Raw genomic sequence first — 26,769 nt, 5'->3', positions numbered from 1 at the left:
TTTACTGTGTTGCTTAGGGTGGCCTCGAACTCCTGAGCTCAGGCAATCCACCCATCCCAGCCTTCCAAAGTGCTAGGAGTACAGGCATGAGCCACTGTGCCCAGCCTACTTCTTATACTTAACTGAAATTTTGTATCATTTGACCAACTTCCCTCCAACCCACACCAGCTCCAGCCCCTGGTAACCATCTTCTACTCTCTAATTCTAGGAGTTTAAATTTTCTTTTGACTCCACAAATAAGTGAGACCATGCAGTTTCTGTCTTTGTGTGCCTGACTCATTTTATTTCACATATTGAATTCCAGGTTCATCCGTGTTGCAAATGAGAGGGTTTTCCTTTTTTATGGCAGAATAGTGTTCCATTGTGTACATATACCACATTTTCTTAATCTATCCATCCTTATCAATATTTGGGTTGGTTTTGTATCTTGCCTTATATGAATAATGTAATGAACTTGGAAGTTCAGATATCTTTCTCTTTGGATATATGCCCAGGAGTGGAACTGCTGAATCATATGATAGTTTTATTTTTAATTTTTTAAGAAACTGCTATGTTTTCCCAAATGACTATATTAATTTACATTCTCATGAACAGTGCACAACAATTCCTTCCTTTTTTTTTTTTTTTTTTTTTTTGAGACCAGAGTCTCACCCTATCACTCAGGCTGTAGTGCAATGGCATGATCTTGGCTCACTGCAAAGTCTACCTCCCAGGTTCAAGCAATTCTCGTGCCTCAGCCTCCTGAGTAGCTGGGGTTACATGCATCTGCCACCATGCATGGCTAATTTTTGTATTTTTAGTAGAGACGGGTTATCACCATGTTGGCCAGGCTGGTCCCAAACTCCTGACCTCATGATCTGCCCGCCTTGGCCTCCCAAAGTCCCTTTTTTTTTTTTTTAATATAGTCTCTAACACTTCTTGTCTTTGTCTTTTTATTAATAGCTGTTCTAAAAGGTGTGAGGTAATATTAATATTATCTCATTGTGGTTTTGATTTGTGTTTCATGATGATTAGTGACGTTGGGCATCTTTTCATGTACCTGTTGGACATTTGCATATCTTCTTTTGAGAAATGTCTATTTACATCCTTTGCCCAATTTTTTAAATTAGTTTTTCTATTTTCTAACTATTGAATTGAGTTTTTTATCTAGTTTGAATATTAACCTCTTATCAGAGGTATGGTTTGCAAATATAGTCTCCTATTCTGTAGGTTGTCTATCATGTTAATTGTTTTCTTGGCTGTGTGGAGATTTTTAGTTTGATGTAATCCCATTTGTCTATTTTTGTGTTTGTTGCCTTTGCTTTGGGGCTCCTCTCCAAAAAAATCATTGCCCAGACCAAAGTCTTGGAACTTTTACCATATGCTTTCTTCTAGTAGTTTCACAATTTCTAATCCCTATATTTAAGTCTTCAATGCATTTTGAATTGGTTTTGGATGTGATGTTAGATATGGGTCCAATTTCATTCTGCTGACTGTGGATATCCAGTTGTCCCCAAAAGACTAATTGCAGATACTGTCCTTTCCCCATTGTTTTTGGCATCTTTGTCAAAAGTTAATTAAATGTAAATTGTTGGATTGACTTATGGGCTCTCAATTCTGTTTCAATGAACAATAAATCTGCTTTTATGCCATTACCATGCCATTATAATTACTATAGTTTTGTGGTATAGTTTGAAATCAGGGAATGTGAGGCTTTGTTCTTTTTATTCAAAATTGTTTTGGCTATTCAGGCTCTTTTGTAGTTCCATATGAATTTGAAGACTGTTTTTCTATTTTTGTAAAGAATGTCTTGGTATTTTGATAGGATTACATTGAATATGTAGATTTCTTTGGGTAGTATAGTAATTTTAACAACATTAATTTTTCTAATCTATGAATACAGGATATCTATTTATTTTTGTGGTCTACAGTTACTTTTATCAATATTTTTTAGTTTTCAGTGTACATATCTTTCATTTTCTTGGATAAACTTACTCCTAAGTATTTTATTTTTTGATGCTGTCGTACATGGTGTTGTTTTCTTAGTTTCTTTTTCAGATAGTTCATAGTTAGTGTACAGAAACAGTATTAATTTTTTTATGTTGCATTTGTATCTTGCAAGTTTACTTAATTTATCAGTTTTAACAGTTTTCCAGTGAATTCTCAGGCTTTTCTGTGTATAAGGTCAGATCATCAGTAAACAGAAACAATATCCTCTTCCTTTCATATTTTGATACTTTTTCTTTTTTTTTTTTTTTCCCTAATTGCTAATTGGGTAGACCTTTTAATACTATATTGAATGGAGGTGGCAAGAGTGGTCATACTTAAATCTTTAGAGTTCACTGGGTAGTTCTAGATATTAAAAATGGCAAAAATTTACACCAAAAAGTGATATAAAAATGACTCTTTAAAAAGCGTTCAATTTATCTTTTCTGGTAACATTTTATTCCAGCACTATGCTTTTCTCTCTTATATATGGGTATAGGTGGTTGTGATATTGGTATTGACACGAACACTTTGGTGTTCATACATGTTCTTATACACTGATTTCTGAATAAAACTTCACATAGACTGTTAATTAATTCTCATTATATGAGAGTTTCCATGAAGCCAATAAAAATCTGCCTAATCATTTTCCTGGATAATGGTCACTTTCTTATTTGATTTTATGTCCATGTTCCTGTGGACATGAGTGAAGAGAAGATGTTGGTAAATTAAGTAAAATCTTTAATTCTCAGTTTCAGTTTCCTTATCTTTAAAACACGAAAAATAACTCCTCTTATTTTTACTCAAGAGGATGATAGTATTATCTTAATGGCATTATAAATCTGTGCCCTTTATTCATTAACTGTGGTGAGAAAATTACCATAGAGGGGACAAAGAACACTCCACAGCATTTGTCAGTCATGATTTGATGCTTTATTTTCTCCTTTCTTCTTGAAAATTTCAAGAGTAGACAGCTGACCTTCCTCTGAATACTTTCTTTTCTGCTATCATCACCTACAATTAAGTCTAAAACCTAATATGTCTAAGACATTACACATGTAATGGAAGAGGGTTAATAAGGGGAATAAAAGCTCCAAGAGATTAAATCACATTAAATAGGACAGTTGGGCCATAGTGCACTCTGTCTGGAGAATTAATCATATACTGTTCAGGCCAGTGGAAGAGATCAGTTTGTACTTCCTTATATGAAAGTGTGTTAGGTTCAAAAGGAGAAGAAATAATAATACAATTTCCAGAAAGAAAGATATATTGATGACAGATGTAGTAGGTTAGTGTCAGGCTCACATGGCCTTAAATTCCTGTAGCAGTTCTGTGTGTCCATCCTCCTGCTTTTTCATTCTTTGCTCTTAACCACTTTCTCCTGAAGCCATTAGAAGGCTGCCCTTGGGTACTGGGGCCACAAAGCCTATCTGGACTCAAGCTCCTGGGAGTTTTACATCCCCTACCTCAGGGCAACCTGTAGCCAATGGCTATTTAGCATGGAAGTACAAAGACTCATCTGTTTTTTTTCTTAAGGTAGGACAAACTAGGGTATACTTTACCTTCTACCAAGATCTAGTGGAGTCTGGGATTTCAACTGACATTGTACCCTTATTTTACTTTTCTTTCTTTTGTATCCTGCCTAATCCACCTTCTTACTAATTTATCTTTATAAACACTTTCTTTATTATATATTTGCATGCAAATTCTTAGCCTAAGGTCTCTTTTGGGGACAACCTGATCATAGACAATAGACTACCATAACTTCTTAGCTTTTACTTAATAACTTAAATCACATTTGATAAGCACCCTCTATTTAAATCCAATGAGCACATAATTTATAAAGAAATATTAACCAACCTGTCAACAAATGCATGGTGAAGAAGGAAGATGGGATCGTTTGCAGATCCCTGTACCTGGGACATTGTTCCATTCATATAGATGTGCAAGGCATTGTGCATGCTGCTTTGAGAGGCATCTGCTATCCCAGTAAGTGGACTAGCAAATCCTGTTCATTAAAAAAAAATGAAAAAAACATGTTTACTTTAATGACTGAAAACCGAAGTGATTATCCCATTTGATTTATAACTATAACTTGAAGACTGTTTCAAAATATAAAATCAAAAATAAAATTCATTCCATATTGAGACTCTGTACATTCTGGATACCCAGTGTGTGTTCAATAAATATTTGTGGAATTAAATGGCCTAAATTTGGGTACAATGGACAGCTTAACCAGGTAAAAGAGGCTGAGCCAATTTGTGTTCGCTCCTGTTCCTTCTGCGTATAATTTCTGTTTCAATATGGACAAGTCATAGGAACATTTTATAATAACCAGCAGTCACTTTCACTTCAGTCTGTAACAACACTCATAACAGATCTTTTCAGCCTGTTATGTGTCCCCTTGCTTTCCAGTTCTGGAGAATACTTTAAGTTTGGTTTCTGGTTCCAGAGAAAGCATAAAATTTGTGACTCTTCACAGTTCAATTCCTCTTTCACAGGAACATCTTTCATATCATTTCATAATGTGTCTGATTTTACAAAACATTCATTTCAAAAATATCAGAACTCCAATAAATATTTCCGTTTATTGCATCAGCAACAGTAATAATGGGAAAAATTTTAATGAGCTATTATTTTCTAAATGTTGAGTATGCTAAATGTTTATTGTGACGTATGTTCTTCAATCTTTACAGTAACTCTGTTGGTTAGAAATTATTATCCCTATTCAAAGAAAACTGAGGTTCAGAGAAGTTCTGAGTTTACCAAGCTACCCAGGTAGAGTTGGGATTTTAACCCATATCAATTAGACGCTAAGATATGAGCTCTTGGAATCTTGTGTTCTCTCTCATATGCCCATTAAGAAGAGGAAGAGGAAGATAACTTTTTAGTGCCCACTCAGGCAAAACTGAGAGTTAGGACCAGAAAAAGAAGTTTGAATAACAAATTGAATTGTAAGCAGGAACCAAGTTGGGGGAACATGACGAAGGGCATATTATTAAATTTCAGAATTAAGAAATATCAAGCCAGCAGAAATTGTGGATAAGATTATAATGTAAACCAGAGTTATAACAGAAACAGTGAAAAAATTAGGATTTAGGCAGGAAAGTTCTAGCTTTATTTCATACAAGTAGAACTATTTTATTTGCAATATCTTCCTTATTAAAGGTGCAGTTCTTAATTTTTGCATCACATGCCTTGTGCTCTCCCACTATTGTGGCTGGTAGTATTTCTGCCCCTTCGGGTAGTGATGCTTTTTCCTCCTTTTACCTCCTTTTGAACTTATTTTATTCATTCTGGGAGACCATACCAATCCCCGATCCCTCTGGAAGATTAGCCTAAGAACATGCACATCCCTCTCCTTTACAAAGTTTTGTCTATGACAACTTCTGTAAATATACATACATGACACTTAATCTGTGTAGAAATTTTTCTAGATCTTCACATAATTTTATGTGACATTTAGAAGGATATAACCAATTAAGTACCTACATTATTATATAAATGGAAAAAAAGGGCTTAGAGGGAACAAAGAACTTGTCTAAGGTAAAATAACAAATTGGAGGTTAAGGTTAGAGCAGATGCCTGTTTTAGTATAGAACTTATGCTCCTAAATACAATGGATTACTTCCTTTGCTATGTAGGAATAAATCATGTCACTGAGGACAATGTTCTCATAGAAGTTGTTTTCAAGATTTTATCTTTGAGTAGCACCAAATGCAAAATTTAAAACCACTTATATGTATACTCTCACACTTTTTAAAGTAGATCCCAAACTGATTTTTTAAATTTAAAATAATTTTTAAAGTTTTATATTTTTCATTGATATGTAACAATTGTACATATCTTTGGAGTACATGTGATATTTTGATGCCTATAATGTACAAGGTGTAATGATCAAATCAGAGTAATTGGAATATCAATCACCTCAATCATTTATCTTTTCTTTGTGTTGGGAATCTTACAAATCTTCTCTTCTAGCTATTTAAAATATACAATAGAATAAATTGTTGTTAACTATAATTTTCCCACTGTACTATCAAATTGTTTTAATCATAATCATAAATAGTTTCAGAGGATATAATAAAAGGACATTGCAAATAGTGTCAATTTAAAAATGAACATATAATATTACTTTCAAAAAATTTATCCACCATAATTATTTGATTCCATCATCCATATCAAAAACAACTTAAACTCTTCTTTGATAGTCTGTAACTTTCTAGAGTTACCTTTTTATACTTGAACTTGTATTTGTATACTATTTTTCTACACAATTATATCTAAATGTTATATAAGTTACACTTAAAATATTTAAAAAATATTAGTGAGGATTAAGGAGATGTTAGTCTAAGGATACAAATTTTTTCTTAGGTAGGAGGAATAAGTTCAGGAGATTTATGATACAACATGGTGATTATAGTTAATAATAATGTATGGTATACTTGAAAATTGCTGAGAGTAGATTTTAAATGTTCTTACTACTCAGATAAGTATGTGAGGTAACAGATATTTTAAGTAGCTTTATTTAGCCATTTCCCGATGTATACATACATCAAAGCATCATGTGATGCACCATAAATATATACAATTTTTACTTATAAATTTTGAAAAGGGAAAAGAATAAGTAGCCTACCAAAATTCTCAGTAACAAAAATAGGTATATCAATTATATTCCAATTTTTTAAAAAATAAATAACTGCCAAGAAACTTTGTTCTTATAAATAACTAGATAAGGGTAAAGAAATTTTATATAAATTTTACTTACTTTTTTGAACTCATTTGAGCTAAATATGCTAATAATGATACAACCCAGCAAAAAAAAAATAGTTTTTACAATTTGATCCATCAACTGACAACTCAAGCAAGAATTATTTGATAAAAGCAATTTCACAAATGATTAATTTATTTATAAACTACCCAAATCATAAGAAGTTTGTTGCCTAGTAATTAAAATTATACATGTTGGCAATACTGGCACCAATATTTTGGATTCCCCACTTGTTAAACACTCTGGAAGTTTTTCCCATTCTGGGAGCAGACTGTATTGAGAATGAATTCAGGATAAGTGGAAGATACGCTCTTCTGAAACATCAGAGAAGGGAGATTTTGAAAGGAGAATTGGTGAAGGAGAATCTTCAGGAGTCTTCTCAATCAGATTCATTTGGAAAAGTGTGCTTGGAAGGATGAGCTAAAAATAAATTTTCTTAAAACTCTCTGCACCATTTACCGCTTAGAAAGTCTTTGTGAATCTGCAGTAGTGTATCTCTGCCACTTTGAAGATACTGCTGTAAAAAAGATTTTTGAACTGAATAGAACTTGGCTTAAATTCTATGTTACATACTGGAAGTATAATCCTTGTCAAGTTGTTTATATTTTTTGGGCTTCAATGGTAAGGGAGGAAGTAAATAATGTCCACTTATCAGTTGGTGGCAAGGATTAATTTTGATAGCAGGTATAAAAGCACCTAGTACAGATCTGGTGCAAAGTGAATTCTTCCTGAGTAGTAACTAGTATTTCTATAATCATGCTGCATGTGATAAATGGGTGCTGCTAACCAAGAATATGGTGCATTCCCAATGAAAAAGTGTCTCTTTTGCTGCAACTCCACACCATTAGGTACCACCCTAGCATCATGCATCTCCCTCCTTCCTAAACTTCATTGTTCTGTGGAAACCTGCCTGCTGCCTGCCCTCATCCTATATCAGATGTTCTTAGGTGTCTTAGGAACTAGAATGGACTGACATTTTAACAGCATTTTCAGCCAGGCTAGTATTTCATTACTCACTCCTATACTGACCTGACAGATGTTGCATCTAGAAAAGCCTCTAATATTATTAAAGAAAAAAAAAAAAAAAAACAGCTAAAGAAAAAGCACATGGAGTTTGTCAGAATACATTGTGATATGTGCTTAGAAATAATGTAAAGGCCTGGGTTGAACCAAGATTCTTTGTAATACATACCAGATTAATATAAACAGTTGTAAATGGTTTTATTATAGTAACACTTTTAAATAAACTATGTATATATTGTCTCTTCAAATAGACTAGAAACACCTCAGAATTAGAGATCAAATTTTTTGTTTTGATTTTCGATAATCAAAATCAGAGACTTGAACACCTTCATATTTAAAAGATAAACAAATATAAAATACTTCTCAATCTTTCACTTATATATCCTACAGAGATTGGGAATAAGAGAGATAATTTCCACAGAACCTACAAGGGAATTTTAGAGAGCTCTACTCTGGCACCTGTCGAGTGACAAAACAGAGAAAATGTTATGAATGACAAATAATATAAAGATGTGAACTAACTATTTTCCATTTTATCTTTTCATAGAGTTCTTTTTCTTGGTTGGTGAAGTCAACTTGAAAAAAAACAGAAAGAATTACTCCAACATCGGTAGCTTCTCTGGCTGAGATTTGACTCCGTTTTGGAAGAATAAGTCAAAGAGGAAATTCTAAGTACCCCAAAATAGTGCCCATATATATCCAGCTTTTCAAATATCTTTCAGGTAAATAATCTCATTTGAATCTCAGGGATACTTGTGATATGAATATTATCATTACCTCAATTTTACAAACGTGAAAACTACAGCTTATAGAAGTTAAATCACACATACATTAAAGCTAGTAATGGGGGAATCAATGAACTGAATAATTGATTCCAATACCTGTGCTCCTTTTTGCATATACAGTTGGGTAGTGTCTGTACTGACTTACCCTTGGAAATTTCTTTGCACTATACCCCTGCAATGAATTTGTGGACTTGTCATTTTTAGCTACCAAATTACAGCAAGGTGCAGAATGTGTTATTATCTCAACCTTGTCCAGGAATTCCTCATGGAAAGAAATTTTAATGAGTCAGTGGGGACATTGTTAGTCACAGATCCCAAAATAGCTCAATGTTCTTTGTGAAGGGCAGTAAGAGTTCCCCCAAATTATGTTATGCCTTAACATTTGCAAGCTACATTCCTATAGGAAATTAATAAACCCAGTTTCAGGTCAATGGCAACAATATAATTTTTTTTTTTTTTTTTTTTTTTTTTTTTTTTTTAAGACGGAGTCTCGCTCCGTTGTTGCCCAGGCTGGAGTGCAGTGGTACGATCTCAGCTTACTGCAACCTCCACCTCCTGGGTTCAGGTGATTCTCCTGCCTTAGACTCCGGAGTAGCTGAGATTACAGGCATAAGCCACCGTGCCCGGCCCCCAACAATAGAAAATTTCAACTAGTTGATCTCTTTTTGCTCTTTTCTTCCCTGATACTACTCTGAAAAGTTCATGTTTGTTTCTTTTTAATATTGATGCTTATCTCTCATACCTAGAGATTCAGATATAACTGGTTTAGAATGGGACTCAGGCACTTGGAGTTTGAAAACCATCCGGGTTGTTCTAACATGTGACCAGGGTTGCACTGCACTGAATTAAGCTAGATTGATCTCCATTCTCTAAACCTGAGCTCATGCTTCAAAAACTTTACCTCTGAATATATGATTTCCTTGATGTGAAATTTTAACCTTCTATATTCTGACAGTCCAAAAATGCTTCTGCCTTTTAAATCTTACACTATAAACTTATGCCTTGCCATATTTTCTTACTGGTAACTGTTCCATGTTCTTTTGAAAATTATGATTTAAGAAATTGAGCAACTACTATGTGACAGTCACTGGCTAGGCATTGGCATATATATGACCTCATATAACTCCGTATCTTATTTTTTTAGGAAGATGAGTTACAGATGTTGCACTTCAATCATACCTGCTAAGAGTCTGAAATGTGAAAAGGTGTGTAGTTAAATCTTCAGAAGAACAGAGCACATTTAATTTATTGAATTTCATTTAAGTGCATTTTTAACCTATTTTAACATTTCATAGTGTTTCAGAGATAGAATCGGAGAAAAGGAAATAAAAAGAAGATAGAAAATGTACATTAGTGCATCTGAAAATTTTTTAAAAAGTGACTTTAGACCCACTGACTTATATTCCTCCAATTTACTCTCTTAATGTGCAACTTGATTGAGGAATTAAGTACACAGCTTCAAAAGGTTACGCACAATGGTTTTAGGAGGCTGTGTTTGATGGCTGAATACTTTGAAAAGGCTTGTAATTTAAACCACTTACAGAAGAAATACAGAATTGCAGATCAAAAAACGTTTTTGGATCTAAGCAAGTCCCTAGATACACGAGAAGCATTAACTTTCAACCAACTTCCAGTTTGCTCAAAGTGCTAGCTCTACAGCCATAAATGTAATTAATTAGCATTTATGTTTACTAGAAAATACTTCTAGTTTGACTCAGGAGATTTCTTTGATTATGAGGAATAGAGTAACGAAGGAAATGCAGTGGTGCATGAGTGTTTCATACTATGTAATTATTACAGCATAGCCCAGGGCACAAACACTCCACATATTTTGTGGTTTTCAAAAACGTGGTCCCAGAGTCAGCAGCATCACCTGTCAACTTGTTACAAATACAAATCCTCTAACCCTAACAGTGAATCACTGAACAGAAAGTCAGGTGGGGACCCATCGTGTGTGTTAACCAGTTCTCCAGGTGATTCTAATGCACAATAAGGTTTGAAAACAGCTGCTCTCATTCTTTTCATTGTTTGCACAAAGACAATGACAAATCACAATGAATTATAAGTCATCTCCATAAATTCCAGAAAGGTTTTTAAGTTATTAAAGTGTTTATTATTTTAAGTGGGCTTCTCTACTTGTTAACCTCGGTGTTTGTGTTTTCTCTTCTCTACTACTTAATTGCCTCTCTAGGACAAAGATTACTGCTGTTCCTACACCTTCTAGTCCTATGTGGTAGGTGCTAGGCTGCATTTCCTTAAGTTTTTATGGAACTTCATCTCCATAGTAACTCTGTTTGTTTTGTTTTGTTTTTGAGTTTTGTTTTTTCGAGATGGAGTTTCGCTCTTGTTGCCCTAGCGCTGGAGTGCAGTGGTGGGATCTCCGCTCACTGCAACCTCCGCCTCTCAGGTTCAAGAGATTTTTCTGCCTCGGCCTTCTGAGTAGCTGGGATTACAGGCACCCGCCACCTGGCTATCTTCATAGTAACTCTGTAAAGAAGATATTATTTAACCAACTTTCAGGTGTTGAAACTAAGGCTCGAAGAGGATAGGTGGTTTATCTAAGGTCATTCAGTAATGATATAGTTTGGATATGTGTCCTAGCCCAAATGTCATGTTGAAATGTAATCCCCACTTTTGGAGGTGGGGCCTGGTGGGAGGTGATTTGATCTTGGGGCAAATTTCTCGTGAATAGTTTAGTACCATCTGTTTGGTGCTGTTCTCACAATAGTGAGTGAGTTCTCGCAAGATCTGATGATTTAAAAGTGTGTGGCACCTGCTATCCTTCACTCTTGCTCCTGCTCTGGCCATGTAATGGACGTGCTCTCTCTTTGCCTTCTACCATAATTGTAAGTTTCAGCCTCCCCAGAAGCCAGGCAAATGTCAGCACTGTGCTTCCTGTACGGCCTACAGAACTGTGAGTAAATAAAACTTTTTTTTTTTTTTTAATTACCCAGTCTGAGGTATTTCTTTAAAGCAATGTGAGAATGGCCCAATACAAGCAGATAAGTGGCAGGGTCAGAATTTTGGCCAATTATCTGCCAAACTTACAAGCTTTGCTCTTAGTTATTCTGTTACATTCTTTCAGTTAATATAAAGCCATTAGTTGCAATAAAATTTAAAATAGGCAATAGATGTTCTGTTGCAGTTATGATAGTCCCTTTATTTCCTTTAATTCTTGTCATATCCATTGGAATAAAAAGCTGAAACCCAGCTTTTTCATAAAGTACTCTCTTGGGGGTAGAGAAGGCCCTATCATGCTGGTTCTTACTCTCTGGATGCAAACCTCTTCAGCTTCCTATCACAAGACTCCAGGGCACATAGTCAACTGGCTCAGAGAAGGCAAGAATTTTTGGTAGTGTCACCAAAATATTGTATAAGACCCAATACCCACATACCTATGGCTAATTTTTGTTCTTATCAAATTTAATTTTTTTACTAGATTGTAAGAATTTGTGGAAGGACATAATTTCATCCTAAAGGTTGCTTTTAAAAGCATTCTGTCAGGCCGGGCACGGTGGGTCATGCCTGTACTCTTAGCACTTTGGGAGGCCGAGACGGGTGGATCACTTGACATCAGGGTTGTTCAAAACCAGCCTGGCCAACATGGTGTCTCTACTAAAAATACAAAAATTAGCCTGTAGTCCCAGCTACTCGAGAGGCTGAGGCAGGAGAATTGTTTGAACCTGGGAGACAGAGGTTGCAGTGAGCCAAGATCGCTCCACTGCACTCCAGCCTGGGCAATAGAGTGAGATTCTGTCTCCAAAAACAAAAATAAAACAAAACAAAAAGTCATTCTATCATTCTGCTGCTCTTTACACTTTGGATATAAGTTTAATTTAGGACGAATATTTTCCTAAAACAATTTTTTTCCAGTTTGAGTCTCAAGTCCTAGTCTATTGTTTGGAATTTGGCTTCTATATAGGGCTTGAAAATTACAGTGTGTGCATCAGCATGCAAGACAGTAACTTTAAGGAACTTTTATTATTGCAGTAAAAAGATAGTTCTAAGTAATTTACAAATACTGACTTAAGTAATCTTCACAACAACATATGAGGTAGGTATTGTGATTATCATTACTTTGTAAGTGAGGGACCTCAGGCAAGGGCAGGTTAAATTTATAAAAGTCATTTAACTAGTAAGTGATAGTACTGGAATTTAAACCCAGGTAGTCCAACTCTTAACCGCTTCTCTCTAGCTGCATCTAAAACTTGGCTTTTCTATTTGGAACACTTGAGGACATGATCTCCCTTGCTAATGATCCAAGTTTTCTACCTGTTAGCTCTGTAACATTGTCAATTGGATAAATTATCAGAATCTCAGTTTCCTCATTTATAAAGTGTGCATAATAATATGGTATAAGGCATTTAAAAGGAATAATTAAGATAATGGATGTGAAAGGTTTTTAGAAAAGTAGGATTGTAGTGATGTTAACAGTCGTTATTAATTACAGAGGCTATCCGGTAATTTGTAAGGTTATTTTGTAAAGATATAGGAAAGAATTTGTCAATTTTCCTCCTTTTCTTCTTTGTACTTTACTGAAACTATTCCAGCTCATTCTTGGTGATATCAGATCATCCATAAAAATTTCTTTGACAAAAAATATTTGGTTAGGTTCCTTCATTTAATGACACTTAAATTTGCCTCTTTTAATCATTTATTTTCTTTGGATTATAATTAGTTTTTCACAATCTAGTTCTTAATTATATTAAGTTTCAAGAGGGCAGAATCTGTCATTATTTATTCCTAGTGTATTGCAAAGTATCTGTAAATGTTTTTTAATCAATAAATATGAGGCATATATTTCTCTAAAACATGTAGCTTTAGTTGCTGGCATAATTTTAAAATCAATTTAGCTAAATTTTTTGAAGATTCCTACAATGTTTTAAGGTTTATGTCTTTAAGTAAGATTGACGATGGCTTTGAATTTAACCCTTATGTTTTTATGTTATAGGCCTTTCTCTAAATAGTCTCCTGATGGAATAATTAAGTGAATAGAGAGAAAGCCCTGAACAACCTACATGAAAAATAGTTTTGGTGTTGTTCAGCATGGAGGAGATAACAGTAGATGTTAGGATAGAAGAGGTAGGTGATTCTTCACTCTAAAAAAGTAGTTAATAGAAATAACTATTCACTCATAAAACATGGAATAAATTTTTGGGAAATACCATGGGGAAAAAAGAATATATAATGATTGTGGAAAACAGAATAGCATGATCCTTTTCCATGTGGTAGAAAATGGGATAACATGGGAAACTGTTTCAGAAAGAGTAGGGCAAGCAAGCAATGGTAAGAAAGAGAAAATTATCTATTCTTTCACAGTTAAGAATTGAGGCTTCAATGAAAATGAGGCAGGCCAGCCCAGGCCAGAACTAAAGTTCAGGAATTACTGGATCCTAGAGGGGAAAATAAAACAACGAAGAGACTCAAACAGAAAGACCCAAGACACATCCATTCACTGTGTTCAAAAAACCACTTTCCCTTAACTCCTGGATGCACAACCAACCTCACATTTATATGTGGCCCTGTGAATAAGTAGTGGTCAATGACATGTGGGCAGAAGGTAGGTGGGCCGCTTCAAGGCTTGGCCCATATATTTCTTATGTACAATTTTCCATACATCGTCATACTCAGTCTCCCAGGAAGATGGAGAAGATACATCAGATAAGTGGGGGACAGTAGACTCACTAACATAGCCATAGGGAAGGTCACTCCCCAACCAGAAACATCCAAATTGGATTTTGGATGAGCAAGAAATTCATTTTTATTGGATTAGGTCTCTAAGATTTTGGCATACATTTGTTAACACTGCATAGCGTTACTTACTCCAATATTCTCTACTTCCTAAGTTAGGTAATAAATGCTCACAATTTTAATAACTTGAAAGGTCTGGAGTTAGAGACTTTAAGACTTCATTTACCACTACAGAACTAATGTTGTTTTACATGAAATTTAAAACAACACTGTGACAGAACATTATGGTAAGAGTGCTTGATTTTTGTTTTAAATATTTTACAAAACACAGGTAAAAATTGTGACAGAGACTACTGCTTTTTCACAAATACTAATTTTTTCTCTTTTTCCTAATAATAAATAATCTAAATGTTGTTCAACACATGGCCACTAGCTGGAAATAACATCTTCCAGTTTAAGCTAAATGTTACCATGTCTGTTTGATCATGATAAGAAACACTTCTAAATAATTCCTTTAACGAAAAATAAAATAGTCATGCACTATTCTTCCCACTTTCACCCTTTCGATTAGGGTGAAAACATTAGGATGAAGATCAAGAGATGGAAGCTGTGAGTTAAGGATGACAGAATTGCACTACCAGATCTTGAGGATCTAACTTCATATTGTTTCATAAGAGCAAAATCAACTTCTTTTTCTTTAAAGGCATATTTGGGTTTTCCATTTTTTTTTTTTTTTTTTTTTTTTTTTTTGAGATGGAAGTCTCCCTCTGTCATCCAGGCTGGAGTGCAGTGGTGCAATCTCGGCTCACTGCGACCTCTGCCTCCTGGGTTCAAGCGATTCTCCAGCCTCAGCCTACTGAGTAGCTGAGACTACAGGGGTGCACCACCATGCCTGGCTAGTTTTTTGTATTTTTAGTAGAGATGGGGTTTCACCATGTTGCCCAGGCTGGCCTCAAACTCCGGAGCTCAGGCAATCAGTCCATCTCAGCCTTGGGTTTTTCTTATGATACCATAAAGTGGGCCCCATTTAATAGAAGGTGGAATAGGCTAATTCCACAATATTCCATGAAATGAATGGCAGATAGAACCTCAGAAGGAATAATCTGAGCCACAGTTGCTTTTAGTATACATACAAGTCATATTTCTTACTCTGCTTAACTGCCATCCTTTAAGTATTTCGCCTATAAATGTGATGCTTTTTCTTAGTGCATTTTCTGTTTATTTATACACTAAAGTCACAATTCCAGGTTCATAAGCTTTCACCAGGTTCATAAGCTTTCACCAGGTTCATAAGCTTTCACACCTTCTATTGGTAAGTGAAGTCACTCACTGCACAAAATCTGAATTTACTGCAGGATGAAAAAGAAAAATAAATACGGTTTCAATTAAAATTATTGATTAAAGATACCAAAATCCTAGTATGTTGTATAAATCCTAAAAATGATTTTCTTCATTATAATAATATAGTAACAGAGGTTTTCATATATTTAACAAACAGTATCTTAGTTGATAGTTACATAAACAGAGATAGAACAGAAATATTATCTTCACTTTATAAATAAAAAACATGAGCTGTATGAAGTTAAATGACTTATGGAGGGTCTTGTGTCTTTAGTATTAATAATCTCTCTCCAAAAATGGTGGGATACTTATGACATTTCTAAACATTTCTTAGTAACAGTATAAACACTATTTGATTGACAGGTGCACTCAAAGCTCAGACTTCACCACTGAGCAATATATCTGTGCAACACAATCGCGATTGTACCCCTAAATATATAAAAAATTTTAAGTTAAAATAGATTGTTTTAATGGATTGCTTAGACTCAAATTTTTAAAGCCATTGGGATATAGCCATTTATTTTTTGCCAAAGCAATAATTTTTATTTTATTTTATTTTATTTTATTTTATTTTTATTATTATACTTTAAGTTCTAGGGTAGATGTGCACAATGAGCAGGTTTGTTACCTAGGTGTACATGCGCAATGTTGGTGAGCTGCACCCATCAACTCGTTATTTACATGAGATATTTCTCCTAACATTATCCCTCCCCCAGCCCCCCACCCCCAAACAGGGATGTTCCGCACCCTGTGTCCATGTGTTCTCATTGTTCAACTCCCACTTACAAGTGAGAACATGTGGTGATTGGTTTTGTGTCCTTGTGATATTTTGCTGAGAATGATGGTTTTCAGCCTCATCCATGTCCCAGCAAAGCACATGAACTCATCATTTTTTATGGCTGCATAGTATTCCATGGTGTATATGTGCCATATTTTCTTTACCCAGTCCATTACTGATGGACATTTGGGTTGGTTCCAAGTCTTTGCTATTGTAAATAGTTCCACAATAAACATATGTGTGCATGTGTCTTTACAATAGCATGATACATAATCCTTTGGGTATACCCAGTAATGGGATCGCTGGGTCAAATGGTATTTCTAGTTCTAGATCCTTGAGGAATCGTCACACTGTCTTCCACAATGGTTGAACTAATTTACATTCCCACCAACAGTGTAAAAGGGTTCCTATTTCTCTACATCCTCTCTAGCATCTGTTGTTTTCTGACTTTTTAATGATCGCCATTCTAACTGGCATGAGATTTTATCTCATTGCAGTTTGGATTTGCATTTTTCTGATGACCAGGGATGATGAAGATTTCTTCATATGTCTATTGGCTGCATAAATGTCTTATTTTGAGAAGTGTCTGTTCATATCCTTTGCCCAGTTTTTGATGGGGTTGTTTGTTTTTTTTCTCGTAAATTTAAGTTCTTTGTAGATTCTGGATATTAGCCCTTTGTCAGATGGATGGATGGCAAAAATTTTCTCCCATTCTGTAGGTTGCCTGTCCACTCTGATGATATTTCTTTTGCTGTGTAGGACCTCTATAGTTTAATTGGATCCCATTTGTCAATTTTGGCTTTTGTCGACATTGCTTTTGGTGTTTTAGTCATGAAGTCTTTGCCCATGCCTATATTCTGAACGGTATTGCCTAGGTTTTCTTTTAGGGTTTTTATGGTTTTAGGTCTTACACTTAAGTCTTTAATCCATCTTGAGTTAATTTTTGTGTAAGGTGTAAGGAAGGGATCCAGTTTCAGCTTTCTACATATGGCTAGCCAGTTTTCCCAGCACCATTTATTAAATAGGAAATCCTTTCTCCATTGCTTGTTTTTGTCAGGTTTGTGAAAGATCAGATGTTTGTAGATGTGTGGTGTTATTTCTGAGGCCTCTGTTCTGTTCCATTAGTCTATATATCTGTTTTGGTACCAGTATCATGCTGTTTTGATTAGTGTAGCCTTGTAGTATAGCTTGAAGTCAGGTAGCATGATGCCTCCAGGTTTGATCTTTTTTGCTTAGGATTGTCTTGGCTATGCAGGCTCTTTTTCGGTTCCATATGAGCTTTAAAGTAGTTTTTTCCAGTTCTGTGAAGAAAGTCAGTGGTAGCCTGATGGTGATAGCATTGAATCTATAAATTATCTTGGGAAGTATGACCATTTTCACAATATTGATTCTTCCTATCCATGAGCATTAAATGTTCTTCATTTGTTTGTGTCCTCTTTTATTTCCTTGAACCATGGTTTGTAGTCCTCTTTGAAGAGGTCCTTAACATCCCTTGTAAGTTGGATTCCTAGGTATTTTATTCTCTTTATAGTAATTGTGAAAGGGAGTTCACTCATGATTTGGCTCTCTGTTTGTCTATTATTGGTGTATAGGAATGCTTGTGATTTTTGTACACAGATTTTTGTATCCTGAGACTTTTCTGAAATTGCTTATCAGGTTAAGGAGATTTTGGGCTGAGACAATGGGGTTTCCTAACTATACAATCATGTCGTCTGCAAACAGACAATTGGATTTCTTCCCTTCCTATTTCAATACCCTTTATTTCTTTCTCTTTCCTGATTGACCTGGCCAGAACTTCCAATACTATGTTGAATAGGAGTGGTGAGAGAAGACGTCCTTGTCTTGTGCTGGTTTTCAAAGGGAATGCTTCCAGTTTTTGCCCATTCAGTATAATATTGGCTGTGGGTTTGTCATAAATAGCTCTTATTATTTTGAGATACATTCCATCAATACCTAGTTTATTGAGAGTTTTTAGCATGAAAGGCTGTTGAATTTTGTTGAAGGCCTTTTCTGCATCTATGGAGATAATCAAGTGATTTTTGTGGTTGGTTCTGTTTATGTGATGGGTTTACGTTTATTGATTTGCGTATGTTGAACCAGCCTTGCATCCCAGGGATGAAGCTGACTTGATTGTGGTGGATAAGCTTTTTGATGTGCTGCTGGACTCAGTTTGCCGGTATTTTATTGAGGATTTTCACATCGATGTTCATTAGGGATATTGGCCTAAAATTCTCTTTTTTTGTTGTATCTCTGCCAGGCTTTGGAATCAGGATGATGTTGGCCTCTTAAAACGAGTTAGGGAGGATTCCCTCTTTTTCTATTGATTGGAGTATTTTCAGAAGGAATGGTACCAGCTCCTCTTTGTACCTCTGGTAGAATTCGGCCATGAATCCATCAGATCCTGGACTTTTTTTAGTTGGTAGGCTATTAATTATTGCCTCAATTTCAGCACCTGTTATTGGTCTATTCAGAGATTCAACTTCTTCCTGGTTTAGTCTTGGGAGGTTGTATGTGTCGAGGAATTTATCCATTTCTTCTAGATTTTCTAGTTTATTTGCGTAGAGGTGTTTCTAGTATTCTCTGATGGTAGTTTGTATTTCTGTGGGATCAGTGGTGATATACTCTTTATCATTTCTTATTGCATCTATTTGATTCTTCTCTCTTTTATTAGTTTTGCTAATGTTCTATTTTGTTGATATTTTCAAAAAACCAGCTCCTGGATTCATTGATTTTTTGAAGGGTTTTTTGTGTCTCTATCTCCTTCAGTTCTGCTCTGATCTTAGTTATTTCTTCTGCTAGCTTTTGAATGTGTTTGCTCTTGCTTCTCTAGTTCTTCTAATTGTGATGTTAGGGTGTCAATTTTAGATCTTTCCTGCTTTCTCTTGTGGGCATTTAGTGCTATAAATTTCCCCCTACACACTGCTTTAAATGTGTCCCAGAGATTCTGGTATGTTGTGTCTTTGTTATCATTGGTTTCAAAGAACAACTTTATTTCTGCCTTTGTTTTGTTATTTACCCAGTAGTCATTCAGGAACAGATTGTTGAGTTTCCATGTAGTTGTGCAGTTTTGAGTGAATTTCTTAATCCTGCATTCTAATTTGATTGTACTGTGGTCTGAGAGACAGTTTATTGTGATTCTGTTCTTTTATATTTGCTGCGGAGTGTTTTACTTCCAATTATGTGGTCAATTTTACAATAAGTGTGATGTGGTGCCGAGAAGAATGTATATTCTGTTGATTTGGGGTGGAGAGTTCTGTAGATGTCTATTAGGTCCGTTTGGTCCAGAGCCGAGTTCAATTCCTGGATATCCTTGTTAATTTTCTGTCTCGTTGATCTAATACTGACAGTGGGGTGTTAAAGTCTCCCACTATTATTGTCTGGGTGTCTAACTCTCTTTGTAGGTCTCTAAGAACTTGCTTTATGAATCTAGTTGCTCCTATATTGGGTGCATGTATATTTAGGATAGTTAACTGTTCTTGTTGAATTGATCCCATTACCATTACATAATGGCCTTCTTTTTTTCTTTTAATCTTTGTTGGTTTAAAGACCAGGATTGCAACCCCTGCTTTTTTTTTTTTTTTTTTTTCTGCTTTCCATTTGCTTAGTAGATCTTCTTCCATCCCTTTATTTTGAGCCTATGTGTGTCTTTGCACTTGAGATGGGTCTCCTGAATACAGCACATCGATAGGTCTTGACTATCCAATTTGCCATTCTGTGTCTTTTAATTGGGGCATTTAGCCCATTTACATTTAAGGTTAATATTGTTATGTGTGAATTTGATCCTGCCATTATGATGCTAACTGGTTATTTTGCCCATTAATTGATGCAGTTTCTTCATAGCATCGATGGCCTTTACAATTTGGCGTGTTTTTGCAGTGTCTGGTACCGGTTGTTCTTTTCCATGTTTAGTGCTTCCTTCAGGAGCTCTTGTAAGGCAGGCCTGATGGCGACAAAATCTCCCAGCATTTGCTTGTCTGTAAAGGATTTTATCTCCTTCACTTATGAATCTTAGTGTAGCTGGATATGAAATTCTGGGTTGAAAATTCTTCTCTTTAAGGATGTTGAATATTAACCCCCACTCTCCTATGGCTTGTAGGGTTTCTGCTGAGAGATCTGCTGTTAGTCTGATGGGCTTCCCTTTGTGGGTAACCCGACCTTTCTCTCTGGCTGCCCTTGACAATTTTTCCTTCATTTCAGCCTTGGTGAATCTGACAATTATGTGTCTTGGGGTTGCTCTTCTCGAGGAGTATCTTTATGGTGTTCTCTGTATTTCCTGAATTTGAATGTTGGCCTGCCTTGCTAGGTTGGGGAAGTTCTCCTGGTTAATATCCTGAAGATTGTTTTCTAACTTGGTTCCATTCTCCTCATCACTTTCAGGTACACCAATCAAACGTAGGTTCGGTCTTTTCACATAGTCGCATATTTATTGGAGGCTTTGTTTCTTTTCACTCTTTTTTCTCTAATCTTGTCTTCTTGCTTTATTTCATTAATTTGATCTTCAATCACTGATATTCTTTCTTCCACTTGATTGAATCTGCTATTGAAGCTTGAGTATGTGTCACAAAGTTCTCGTACTGTGGTTTTCAGCTCCATCAGGTCAGTTAAGCTCTTCTCTACACTGGTTATTCTATTTAGCCATTTAACCTTTTTTCAGTTTTTAGCTTTCTTGAGATGGGTTTGAACATCCCCTTTTAGCTTGGAGATGTTTGTTATTATCCACCTTCTAAAGCCTACTTCAGTCATCTCATCAAACTCATTCTCCATCTAGTTTTGTTCCCTTGCTGATGAGGAGCTGTGTTCCTTTGGAGGGGAAGAGGCATTCTGGTTTTTGGAATTTTCAGTCTTTCTGCTCTGGTTTCTCCCCATCTTTGTGGTTTTACCTATCTTTGGTCTTTGATGTTGGAGACCTACAGATGGGGTTTGGTTTGGATGTCCTGTTTGTTTGATGTTGATAGTGTTCCTTTCTGTTTGTTAGTTTTCCTTCTAACAGACAGGCTTCTCAGCTACAGGTCTGTTGGAGTTTGCTTGAGGTCCACTCCAGACCCTGTTTGCCTGGGTGTCACCAGAGGAGGCTGCAGAACAGCAAATGTTGCTGCCTGATCCTTCCTCTGGAAGCTTTGTCCCAGAGGGGCACCTGCCTGTATGAAGTGTCTGTCGGCCCCTACTGGGTGGTGTCTCCCAGTCAGGCTACGCGGGGTCAGGGACCCACTTGAGGAGGCCGTCTGTCTGTTATCGGAGCTCAAACACTGTGCTCCGAGAGCCACTGCTCTCTTCAGAGCTGTCAGACAGGGACATTTAATTCTGCATAAGCTGTCTGATGCCTTTTGTTCAGATATGCCCTGCCCCCAGAGGTGGAATCTAGAGAGGCAGTAGGCCTTGCTGAGCTGTGGTGGGCTCCACCCAGTTCCCTACTGCTTTGTTTACACGGTGAGCATAGTATCGCCTACTCAAGCCTCAGCAATGGCGGATGTCCCTCCTGCCACCAAGCTCCAGCATGCAAGATGTATCTCAGACTGCTGCACTAGCAGTGAGCAAGGCTCTGTGGGCACGAGACCTGCTGATCCAGGCATGGGAGGGAATCTCCTGGTCTGCTAGTTGTAAAGAGTGTGGGAAAAACATAATATTTGGGCAAGAGTGTACTGTTCCTCCAGGTACAGTCACTCACAGCTTTCTTGGGCTGGGAAAGGGAAATCCCCTGACCCCTTGTGCTTCCCGGGTGAGGCGATGCCCCATCCTGCTTTGGCTCACCTTCTGTGGGCTGCACCCACTGTCCAACCAGTCCCAATGAGATGAATTGCCTCAGTTGGAAATGCAGAAATCACCCATCTTCTGCATTGATCTCCCTGGGAGCTGTAGACCAGAGCTGTTCCTATTCAGTCATCTCGGAAGCTCTCCCAAAGCAAGAATTTAAACTCAACTGAAAGTTGAGCAAAAGGTCTTACCTTTGTTCTTACTTTACAATAACATAAATAGTGGCCATAAAAATTGATTGATATGGAAAATCTTTTTTTATAAAGTAAGCAACAAAAATAAAAAGCAACTGCTAATGCTGGTAGATAACTAAAAACAAAGTAAATACATCTAAGAATGATTACAAAGATCATTAGATATGTTTTAGAAATACTTACAAAATTAAGGATTTGGGTATATCTTAGTGACTAAAATTGTGATGCATATTTTAAGGAAATTCTCCATAAATGATCCATAGATTCAGATGAATTACATACTCATTATTGAGCAATTATTTTATTCTCTGGCACAATAATTATTCATCTCAAATTGGCAGGAAATAAAGTGATAATAGCTGTTTGTATAATGTAAAATTTAGAATAAAATCTATATTGGAAGTCCTCCCTAAGTCTTTTCTCACATATATTGATAACTGCTGATATTATCTTGGATGGTGTTACACATTGGTTCTCTTGATGTTTATGCATCAAGAAAGGTCAATAAATAAAAGTAAGTATTGCTCATTGCTTGACTGATAGGGTTCTTAATACTTTATCTCATCTATTTAAATGTAAATTTCAAATATTTGCCTTAAAGAACTTTGTCTTTTTAAAAACTTTTTATTTTGAGCTAATTATAGAATTATATGCAGCTGTAAGAAATAATAGAGAGAAATCTGATGTGCTCCTTATTCAATTTCCCTCAATGGTAACCTTGAAAACATATTATGTAGTATAGTAGAATATCACTGCTAGGATATTGGCGTTGAAAGGGTCAAGATACAGAATATTTATATATTGAAGCAGTTTTGTATTTTTGGATTAAATTTCGTTTGCTTCAATGCATAAAATTCTTTTTATATACAGCTGAAGTATATTTGTCGATATTTTGTTAAGAATTTTTACATCTATGTACATGAGGGATATTGATCTGTCTCATTTTCTTGGCATTCTTTTATCTGGTTTTAATATCAAGGTAATACTAGATTTATAAAATGTCTCAAAAAGTGTTTCCTTTTCTTCTGCTTTCTGGAACAGATTGTATAGAATTTGTGTTAATTTATTAAATTCCTGGTTGATTCTCAAGGAAAACATACTGTGCCTTAGGATTTCTATTTTGGTAGTTTTAAAATTACCAATTCAATTTCCTTTACATTTATAGGGCTATTCAAGTTGTCTGTTTCTTATTGGGTGAGTGGTATAGTTTGTGCTTTTTTAGGAATTAGTTCATTTCATCTAAGTTGTCAAATGTTACGTACGTAGAGTGCTCATTGTACTCTTTTATTACCCTTTTGATGTCTGCAAGATCTGTAGTGATATCCCCTGTTTGATTCTTGATATTGGTAATTTGTGTCTTTTCTCTTTTTTCCTTTTCAATCTTGCTAATTTGTCAATTTTATTAATATTTCCAAAAAACCAGCTGTTTATTGTATTCATATCCTGTATTGATTCCTGTTTTTAATTTCACTGCTTTCTGCTCCTATCTTTATTATTTCCTTCATTCTTTGTGCTTTGGTTTTATTTTTGCTCTTCTGTTTCTAGGTTCTGGAGTTTGAGTTTGTATTACTGACTTGAGACTTTACCTCTTTCCACATGAGTGCATTTAGTAGTATACTTTCCCCTCTCAGCACAATTTTATAGTATGTCTGACAAATTTGGTAAGTTTGGTTTTTAATTTTATTTATTTAAATGTGTTTTATTTTCCTTAAGTCTTTCTCTTTACTCCTTGGGTTATTTAGAAGTGCTTTGTTTAGTTTCTAAGTGTTTGAAGATCTTTCCATCATGTTATTAATTTCTGGTTTGATTCCATTGTGGTAGGAGAACACAATCTGTATAATTCTAATCCTTTTAAATTTGTTGATGTTTGCTTTATGGCTCAAGGGGCAGTCGTATGTTTAGCATATGTTTTATCAGCACTTCTTATAAATGAGTATTTTTATTTTTTTGTTATTGAATGGAAAGTTCTATCAGTGTTGATTAGATTCTTTTGGCTGATGGTGTTAAGTTCTTCTGCATCACTGCAGATGTCTTACCTAGTCCTATTGGTTAAACAGAAGTATTGAATTCTCCAACTGTAATTGTGAATTTGTCTGTTTCTTCCTTTAAGTTCTACCAGCTTTTGCTTCACATATTTTAAGCTTGTTTGGTGCATACACATTTAGGATTGTGATGTCTTCTTAGTGGATTGACTCATCTTGATAAAATGTGCCTCTCTTACTCCAATAATTGTTTTTGCTCTGAAGTCTATTTTATTACATATTAATATAGCCACTTTCACTTTGTTTTGATTAATGTTTTATGATATTTTTTCCATCCTTTAACTTTCACAAATATTATATCTAAAGTGAATTTCCTCTAGGCTGAATACAGTTAGGTCATTTTTTAATAAAATCTAATCTACCAATCTCTTAATTGGTATTTTTATACCATTTACATTTAATATAAATATTATATAATGTTATGGCTTAAACCTATCTTTTTCCTGTTTGTTACTTTTCTGAATTTTTTGGTTCATTTTTCCTGTCTTCATTTGAGTTGCTTGAAAATTTTTACAGATTTCATTTTTATCAGTAGTTTTTTTAATAAATTTATTTGTATCACTTTATTGGTGATTTATCTAAGTATTACATTATTTTTACATAATTTATCTCTGCTGGCATCATCCTTCAACTAGTTCAAATTAAGTGTAAAACCTTATTTGTCTTAAATATTTATCTTATGTTCATTTAGATGAATGACATAAAATTTTATTTTTGTTTCAACTATCAAACCACAATTTAGAAAACTCAACAGAAGTCTATTGAATTCGCCATGTTTTTGCTTAATAAAGTTTTTTATTTTATCATTTCCCTTCTTTTTTAAGAAACTTCTATTAACCATTTTTTTTCAGGGCAGGTCTGCTTGGTGGTGACAAAATCTTTTCATTTTACTTCATCTGAGGAGATCTTGATTTCTCCTTCATTCCTGAATATTTTCCCTGGGCATAGAACACTGGGTTAACAGTTCATTTTTTTCAGCATTTGAAAAATGCAATGCCACTTTCAGGCCTCCATGGTGTCAAAGGAAAGCTCTGTCATTCATTTTTTTCCACAATAGTTAAGATATAATTAATTTCTCACTACTTTCAATATTTGTTTCTTTAGTTTTTAGAAGTTTAATAGTGATATATTTTGATGTGGATTGCTATGGGATTTATTAAATTGGGTTTAACTCAGATTCTTTAATTTGTAGTTTCTTTTGCTAAATTTGGGAAATTTTCAGTCGTTATTTCATTGAGTTCTTTCTCAGAACAGCTTTTTCTCCTCTCTTTCTAGGATACTAATAACACAAATGTTCAATCATTTTCATGTAGTTATTCAAGTCTTTGAGCCTTTAAAATTTTTTTTTCCAGTCTGTTTTCTGTTTTTCAGATTTGGTAATTTCTATTTTTCTATCTTCCAGTTCACTGATTCTTTCTTCTTTCCTCTCTATTCTGCTGTTGAACCTAGTATTGAGACTTTTACTTTGGTAACTGTATTTTTTAGTTCTAATTTTATTTTTTTATTTGTGATATCTTCCACTTTCTTGATAAGTCTTTTTTTTATTTGTTTCAAGTATGTTTATAATTGTTCATTGAGGAATTCAAAAATGACTGTTTTAAAATCTAACAATTTGGTACAAAAATAATTGCAGTTTTCACCATTCTATTCAATGGCAAAAACTACAATTACTTTTGCTCCAACCTATTATTTGAGATAATTTTAACATATCTGTTACTTCAGTGTTACTGTCTTTTTTGTTTGTTTGTTTTGTTTTGTTTTTAAATTCAAGGATGTAATTTTTCTTGGTATGATAAGGGATTTTTTTTTTTAAACCTGGACGTTTTGGGTATTTTATGAGACTCCAGATCTTATTAAATCTTCTGTTTTATAGAAGTTTATAATCTCAGCTGGGCGCAGTGTCTCACACCTGTAATCCCAACACTTTGAGAGGCCAAAGTGGGTGGATCACTTGAAGCCAGGAGTTGGAGGCTAGCCAGACCGACATAGTGAAACTCTGTCTCTACTAAAAATACAAAAAATTAGACAGGCTTGTTGGTGGGCACCTGTAACCCCAGCTACTCGGGAAACTGAGGCAGGGGAATCCCAGCTACTCTGGGAGGTGGAGGTTGCAGTGGGCCAAGATCAGGCCACTGCACTCCAGCCTGGGCAACACAGCAAAGACTCCATCTCAAAAAAACAAATGTATAATCTCCTGGCTTTCTCTGACTCAGCTCCAGCAGAAGGGAAACACTGCATTATTACTTTTAAGTAGCAGTAGAAGTCCAAGTTCCCCACTGACCTGGCTCCCCACTAGGCCTCTACTGATGTCTTCCTTGCTAGGAGAGGTAAGAATACCTCATCACTGCTCCTCAACTACTTTCCCCTAATGCCATGGATTGGGTGGCCTAATTACCACTAGACAGTGCTAGAAGACTTAACTCTCCAA

General features: G+C 35.3%; 1 protein-coding gene across 1 annotated transcript in view; it reads right to left on the bottom strand.

Moving 5' to 3' along the window:
- TYR (tyrosinase) overlaps positions 1-26,769 on the bottom strand; it is a 116,477-nt gene that overhangs the window by 63,097 nt on the left and 26,611 nt on the right. Inside the window, exon 3 of the mRNA XM_055281345.2 lies at positions 3,826-3,973. Coding sequence (XP_055137320.1) covers positions 3,826-3,973 — 148 coding nt within the window. The remainder of the gene's footprint in view (positions 1-3,825; positions 3,974-26,769) is intronic.

This window comes from Symphalangus syndactylus, chromosome 6 (genome assembly GCF_028878055.3).
Source record: "Symphalangus syndactylus isolate Jambi chromosome 6, NHGRI_mSymSyn1-v2.1_pri, whole genome shotgun sequence".
Lineage (NCBI taxonomy): Eukaryota > Metazoa > Chordata > Mammalia > Primates > Hylobatidae > Symphalangus > Symphalangus syndactylus.
The sequence above is the reverse complement of the archived record's forward strand: the minus strand, read 5'-3'. Positions and strand labels throughout refer to the sequence as shown.